The sequence below is a fragment of the Empidonax traillii genome, unplaced genomic scaffold, assembly GCF_003031625.1.
Source record: "Empidonax traillii isolate 1590-97213 ecotype Southwest subspecies unplaced genomic scaffold, ASM303162v1 scaffold592:size536848, whole genome shotgun sequence".
Taxonomy (NCBI): Eukaryota; Metazoa; Chordata; class Aves; order Passeriformes; family Tyrannidae; genus Empidonax; species Empidonax traillii.
The window spans coordinates 499,140-506,804 of NW_020955785.1; the positions used below are offsets into that span (position 1 = coordinate 499,140).

Consider the following 7,665-nt stretch of genomic DNA (forward strand, 5'->3'; position numbering starts at 1 on the left):
CGCAATCGGTGCAATAGGACAGAGGCTCCTCTTACACGGTTCAGCTCACCATCTTCATGCCAGGGAGGGCACAGAGCCTTCAGCATTTCAGTGGAGGTGGTCAAAAGGAAGCAGAGTCACACCTCAGGCTGGAGGGGGAAGCTGTGTGGTGGCAGGGAGCCAGTTCGTGGGGATGGTACCGTGCGTTTCAGAGTTTCGTGTCTCAATTCACAGTGATTCTGTGAAATGTCTCCTGAGCAATTCTTCTGGTAGATACCTGGCTGGGAAACAAGCAAGCCCCTTGGAAGTCATGTGCTAGTGTCTCCAAAAAGACTTGTAATAATCCCTATTGCCAAGCAGCTTTTGTTAGAGAAATAATATGAAATGCAGGAAGAGAGGGAAAATAATTGTGTCTGGAGTATTGCCTGTCACTCCTTGCAGACAATTCACGGACACGTTGCACTTTGCCTTGTCTAATCTGGTCTAGTGTTCCTCACTGTGTCCATCATAAGGGCCTCTTGGCAGTAACCAGTTCTAATTCCATAAGATTTTGTTATGTGCTTCTTAAAGGAAGAAAAAAAAAAGTTAAAAATCAATAAACCTTCCAGCTCCTTGGCTTAGCCTTCCATTAGGTTTAACATCCAAATAACTGTGACAGTTTAGGACAGCGATCGCCCTGCTCAGGGTCCATGGTGCCATTCTGCCATGTCTCCTCAGAAGTACAGCCTGGCAGGGCATAAGGTGGATTCAGCTTTGCCTTGGATGTCTGCCTGGGTCCTCACACCCAAACAGTGGTTAAGCCTTCGCTGAGTTTTCAGGGCCTTTCCATCCATCTGTGCTGGAAAGCCTCCCCTGATCCCTCCTCACCTTGTGTTCTGGTTATGCCAGATCTTTTCCAACAGCTTTTGCCTGCTTATAGCCACACAGGACAAATGTGTGCAGATGATTCTCCTGACCTGTTGCTTTGATTGCACTCTTTTGCATCCCTCCACGGACCCTTCTTTTCTCCCAACACATCAAACCTAAGCTGCTGCTTTTCTTTTTCACAGCCCTCCTGGCTCAGATTTTCTAACCCTCTGTCTCAAGATTGGTTCTGCTGTGTCCACCAGCATCACCCACCTGCAGATTTTCTAAACCAGCTACTTCATGCTTCCTCCCTTTCGTGCTTCCCCCTTTCAGGGGCTTCTCTACCTGCCCTGGGGTCTCGTGCCTTAAAGCCCTTTCTCTCTGGTCCCACAGACAGGTTAAGGACAGCAGTCCTGTGCTCACGTGAGGGAACAAGGCGGCCAAAGGGTGTAGGGGGAGAAAACAGCCATACACAATTGTGTGACTGGGGTGGGATGTGGGGAGGAAACTACAAACACTCCGTAAAGTTAAGTGTGCATTAGGTCAGTGGATGTCCTACAAATAAATCCCTGTGTGAGCAATTATTCTCACCCCTTAAGTACTTGAAAAACGTTGTACCCAAGCTGTGGTGTGTCTGCACTGGGATTCCAAGACTGTTAATTTGTTCTATTTAATTGGGAAGAAGTTTTAGTCTTTTCTATGTCAGAAGAAGGAATCCGATGTAGGTAGGAAAGGGGAAATGATTAGGGTAATTCTCTTCCCAGTTCTTTTCCTCCTCTTCTGTCTGTTTTCAAATGCTCTAACTTATGGATGTTGAGTACCATAAGTGTTTGAAAGGGCATCACAGAGCTCAAGACCTGGAGGAGCAGAGAGAGTTGATTCTGTGATTCAGCCTTGACTTGCTTGTGCTATGTCACCAAAAGCAGAGCCAGGCCACGCAGTAGGGATTCAGTCTGAACAGAGAGGCTGGGTTTGGTGTTTAGGCTTTGCCCAGCCTGGGGATAAAGCCCAGCTCTGACTCCAAATCTAGCTTTTAGGAGTCAGTGTTAGCATGACTCTGGGTGGGGACATGCCCATTCCTGCCTGTCCGGCACACATCTCATCACTGTACGTGGCTCTTGGCTGTTTTGGTGCTGGTGACAGAGGAGGCTGGACACCTGGGACAGAAAAGGGCTGGGAGGAGCTGGATGAGGGGATAGCAGTTGCTCCCTGGACTCCAGCACTTCATCCACCCAGCACCAGGATATGTGCTGTGCCCTGCCAGCACCAGCGGGTCCTGTCCCCACCTGCCCCAACATGAGTGTGGAGCACAGTCGGGGTGCTCACTCTCATTATCTGTGTCTGGTTTTTCCTGAGTATTACTGGGAGCAGAATGTGTGTGGCAGACTGATAATACGCTTCTGCCAGTCAAGGACTAGCACCTCCACAACAGCTTGTGTTTATATCACACTTTTATGAATAAGCTGTTTTAAAAGGGTCTGAAATTGCATTATTTCAGCTATTCTGATTTGTATCACTAAATAATGCAGCTGATACTGCTGAAATTTGATTTCTTCATTGACCTGAGTCTTTTATTCATTTCATCAGGGCAATGGATTTTCTGTTCATTTTGTCCTGCGGGTTAACCCTTACTTGGAGGGTACAAGTTATTTTAGGGTTTTTTCAGTCATGTCGGGAGGTGATGGGTAAGCACAGAGCAGGACCCTCAGATGCTGCCTGCATGGAGGAGTTTTGCATCCAATGTTTCAGCCCAAATCCAGGCCAGGCTATGCCCCCCAAATTCAGTGATGCTGCAGGAGGATGAATGCTGTCAGTGAATGCTCCAGGTGTGCAATGGGAAGGCTGCCACCTTCCCTGACTTGTGTGGCAGCTTTGGCTTCCTAGAGGCAGTTTCAGTGTTGTCTCCTGAAGGACTCCCACTGAGCTTTAAGGTCCAAATACAGCAGTTGCTTTCCCTGTGACTACAGAGCAGCCCCCTCACAGGAGACATACACCAATGGTCAGACACCTGGCAGCAGGTCTGCTTAGGAGACTTCTAATCTCCAACTGATGATTAGGAGATGAGGAGCAACCAGAGCCACCCACCAGCTAGGATAAGGCTCTCTGAGCTGCTCTTCTTAAAGCCTCTGTCCTTGGCCTCCACCAAGTCTTAGTTCAAGCAGGTGCTAGGGCTTGTGTCTAGGCTGCCTCCTTACAAAAGATGGCCTTGAAGATCTGATGGCATTTTCCATCTGTCACTATCATGATCCAAACCAAGAGCTGTCTCAGGCAATTTTTCCCTGACAGCATTAAAGATCCTGTTCACAGCCGCATCCCGCTCAGGCTGCCGCCTATCTCTGTAACTGCTTCCACCCCTGAGGGTTTATTTACAGGCACAGCACCAGCTTCTGAAGGAGGTCCACACTGCTGAGAACGGAGGAATTTGGTTTCAGGACTGCTCTTTGCTCTTCTCTTTTAATTGTTGTCTCTTCCCATAAAATGTTTCAGTTAATAGTTATGGTGATTGGTGTAGCCAATTCGAAAAATAATTACTACCTGCTTCAAGATTATCTTTCCTCCTAATTAAAATCCTGGACCTCACATATTAAAGGTGTGCTGTTGACACAGCATTCCATGTGCGCCCAGACAACCTCATTTGGATTTACAGAATTAATTAGGTTTTATTTCCATCCCCAGCTGTTCTCTCCTGCACCAAGAATGTGGCCACTGTCTGAGCTGGACAGCGGTGGGAGAGATAAGAGAGACATCTTCTTGCATAGCTCCCACACTCCCATCACAAACCGGTCATTAAACAGTATTTCCCAGATCTCACCAGAGAATTTCCCACCTTCACTGTCCAGGAAAAAAAATTGCAGGTGCTGTTGTGTGGCGTGTGTTATGGTTTGGGCATTATGTGTTACGTGTGTCGTCGGTGTGGTTGGACTGGGACAGCCGGGAGTCCATCACCCCTTCCCGAAGCTGTGGTGAGAGTTTATGATGCTGTAGGAGCAGGCTTTGGATCCTTCTCATTTTTACAATACCCTGCCTGCAATAGAGAGAAATACAGACAAAAGAGCCAGGTTTTGATTTTTATTATAAAAAAATGAATGATCAGTATCCCCTACCCCAATAATATCAAGTGAATGTTCACTAGCTGTGTGTGCTGAAGTGGGTATGCCAGGTTGGTTTTTGTAGGGCTGCTTTTGGGTCTTGTTAAGGTTTTTTGTGCATGCTGGGTTGCAGAGGATGGCATGGTCTGTAGGCTGCTTCAGTGTTTGGCCCAGGTCATTTTGTCATTGTTATTATGCATGAAACTGATGGTCACATGAATGCCCCATGTGCAGGAGTCACTTCATCATGCTGTCAGGGTCCTTATATGTTCACAGAGATTTTACAGCCTCTCAACAAAACACACAACTTAATATTTTGGGCAGGCAAAAGGTCACCAGTATCTTTTTGTGTTCCAGCTGGTAAATTGATAAAAATTGATAAAAGGAGGATTTTAAGGCTAAAGCAGCTTGGACAAACCTAGACGGTTGCCTTCCTCCAAAGCCAGCTGGTTAATATGGCTTGACAGTTCTTCCCAGTAGCTTCCCTGCTGCATGAGGATACCCTAATTCACAGTGTTAAATGGTTGTGATAATCTCCCATTTCCCTCTGCGAGCAGAAGGTCTAATGTGCTTACCCATAAACTCATCAAGGAGGCTGGTTTATTGCTACCTGTGGGAGCAGATTGCCTTGACACCGCAGTGAGCTGTGCTGTGTCCCCACAGTGCAACCCGTATGGCCAGGCAAGCCCAGGAAATGCTGATGCTGTGCCGCCGAGTTTCTGGTTTTCCCCCCCAGTTGCTACTTTTTCACGCTGGATGCCAAGATGAATCAGGCAAGAACCTCCTTCCCAAAACATCGTGCTCATCCTTCGCTAAAGCTGCAGGAGCTTTGACGCCTCTGGATGTTGGACCCCAAAACACCTCCCTGTGCCCTTCCTGTACGTGCCAAGGCGGTTACTCTGCTTCCAGAATTTGATTTCACCAGAAAAGTCAATTTCTCTCTTATCTGGCTGAGAACAAGCAAGCACGTTTTGTGCCTTGGTTGCTAAATTTTAATGGCTTTCGTGAAAAGCTAATTTGCAGGATTAAGGCTCAGCTCTCCCAAGGGTTCCTGCTGTCTGAGCATCAGACCCTCAGGAGTCCAGCAAAAAGTGCAAATGAGGAGGAAGACACTTCCCAGGGCTCCGCTGCGACTGCAGGACTCGGCTCAGGATCCCAAATGTTGGGTGAGAGCACAGAAATGCCACATGCTCTGCTCCACTTACTCGTGTCTTTTATCCAAGGGGCTGCCAGTCACTCACTTGAGCTCAGGCCCTTGGAAATATCTGTTAAAAATAATCCAAGGGCTCAAACAGGCTGTGGCACAGTGGGATGAGCTGCCTGCACCAACCCTGCTTGCTGTGGGGCCGTTCTGGCATCAGATATGCTGAGAGAGGAGGGAGTGCACCCGATGGGGACATCTTCTATCTCCCCAAACCTTTTGCTTTCTGATTTTGCTCCTCTGACAGTATTTTTCTGCTGAGCAAACCAGCTAAGTTGCCTGTGCAATAAATACTGGGGGCTGGAAACATCTTCTTACAGGATGTTGATGCTGCGATAACTTTTATCGGCAGCCCAAAATACAACCGCTGATACCGTTTCTGCTCCTGCATCAGTACATCCTTCCCCTTTTCTTTTTGCCATCCCTCATAAAAACTAACGTGCTTCCCAGCAGCAGGCACAGCTGACCTCCATATCTCACATTATGTATTGCAGTATGCCATATTGTGTGTCTGATGGACTGATGGTGCAGAGTGTGGCGATGTATCTTGGTCCAGTATCACAGCAGCAGTTGCTGGGTGTAATGGGAACTCAGCAGCGTGTTTCAGCTCTTTTAGCCTGGTGACCCTTTGTTCCAAGGCAAATGTTTTTGCAGCCCTATTGTGTTTACTGTCAGAGTAAAAATCTTCTTTTATCAATGAAAATCAGCAGCGTGTGTATGACTGTCTGCTTCAAGGGGTTGCTGGAGTCTACTTGACGTGGGTGGTTTGGTCTGTGGTATTGATCTCCTGGGTTGATTGGAAGATAATTGTAGGCTGAAGTACCGAAGGCCACTGATGCAAGCAATTTGTTTTTTCATAAAGGATTGCCAAGGCACGAGATGCTTCAGTGCCATGGCAACAAGTGTGATGTAACCAGCAGACAGAGAGCAGGAGGATACAGTCCCTAGAGAGGCTTTTTCTTGGCGTGGAGAACTCTCAACTAGTCAGAAACCTCTCACTTTGAATCACCAATATATCTCAGTTGCAGACCGGAGCGAGATAACGTGCAAGACACGAGCCTGGTGTGCGGGGTGAGTAACAGGCTTCCCTCTCCCTTCGCAGGTACTGGCTGACCAACAAGGTGCACATCAAGCGACCCACCACTGGCCTCCTCATGTACACCTTGGCCACTCGCTTCTGCAACCAGATCTATCTCTACGGCTTCTGGCCCTTTCCCCTGGACCAGAACCAGAACCCGGTCAAATACCACTACTACGACAGCCTGAAGTACGGCTACACCTCGCAGGCCAGCCCGCACACCATGCCCTTGGAGTTCAAAGCCTTAAAGACGCTGCACCAGCAAGGAGCCTTGAAGCTGACTGTGGGGGAGTGCGATGGGGCCACGTAGGGTGGTCCCCGGCCATGTTCCTGCACAGCCATGGGAGGAAGGGGAGGGGGCGGAAAGGACAAGTGGTGCCTGGTGGGGTTGGTTGTCTTTGTTAACGCGCAGGACAGTGACACAAATACATATACGTGGTACCTATATATATTGACCTGAGTATTATAACTGTTTGGTGTTCACCAAGGGAGGGGCAGGAGAGGTGCGGGAGCATCTGGCGTGACGGGCAGGGCCCCTTGCTGTGGGCTTGCTGGGCTCGAAGGGCATTCGCCCTGTGCCCAAAAGATGTGAAGGTGGCCTTGGTTTTTGAGGGTATGTTGGGTGATGGGTAAACGTAAGCTGTTTGTTGTGACTGGTCCGAGGTGGGTAGTTAGTTTGTTTGGCCGAGGGCGCTGGCGCTGGCACCGCAGCGAGGTGCGTTCTTGGCCCCGTGCTCGTGGCGGGGAGGGAAAGGGGCAGGGAACGGGGTGGGCAGGGAAGGTTTGTTGGTGGCTCTCAAGGCCGAGAGGCTGTCCACGGCTCTGAGCGGGACCAGTCCACCCAGCAGGGATCAGTGCCCGGCAGCTGTGCACAGATCCGTGCAAATATAGACAGCCCTTGGAGAGGGGAGGGAGAAGCCTCCAGGGCTGCAGCTGTATCTCCAGGGGGTGGCAGGGAGCAGTGCTGAGCTGATCCCAGTGACATTCACATGGAGGAGTGTGAGGGCCTCCCGAGAAGAGGAGCGTCAGTGTTGAGCCAGGCAGACAGTGAGGAGGATGCTGAAAGTGTATTTCTCTTCCTTTTCTAATAGGCAAGAAAGGAGCAGAGATTCTGGAACGTGGCAGGAAGGAGGTTTGCTACTGCAAACCGGCACTGTTAGTATTAAGTGTCTCACTGTGCCACAAAGACACTCAACATCTGTCAGGGCTCGTGAAAACCATAAGTACATCCAGCTCTTAATTCCCAGCTGGTATCTGCTAAGCAGCCTGCCTTCTCTCCCCCTCCAGAAATAATTGCCGAAATACGGGTGATAGGCCTGGACCCAGCAAAGCAGAAAGACTGCAGGACTTCAAGGGGCTTTGTTGAGTCTAAATAATTTATTTTCAGTTTCTCCACAAAGAACCAGCACACAGCACGGAATTCCTGAAGTTCCACTCTGTCCGTCCTTTCAAGCCCTAATTATCTCTTACTC

The 7,665-nt window shown here is 49.1% G+C and overlaps 1 protein-coding gene across 1 annotated transcript in view; it reads left to right on the top strand.

Moving 5' to 3' along the window:
• The window catches only part of ST8SIA2 (ST8 alpha-N-acetyl-neuraminide alpha-2,8-sialyltransferase 2), a 30,767-nt gene extending 23,102 nt beyond the window's left edge, over positions 1–7,665 (top strand). Inside the window, exon 6 of the mRNA XM_027898343.1 lies at positions 6,218–7,665. Within this exon, the coding sequence (XP_027754144.1) occupies positions 6,218–6,503 (286 nt within the window). The 3' untranslated portion in view covers positions 6,504–7,665. The remainder of the gene's footprint in view (positions 1–6,217) is intronic.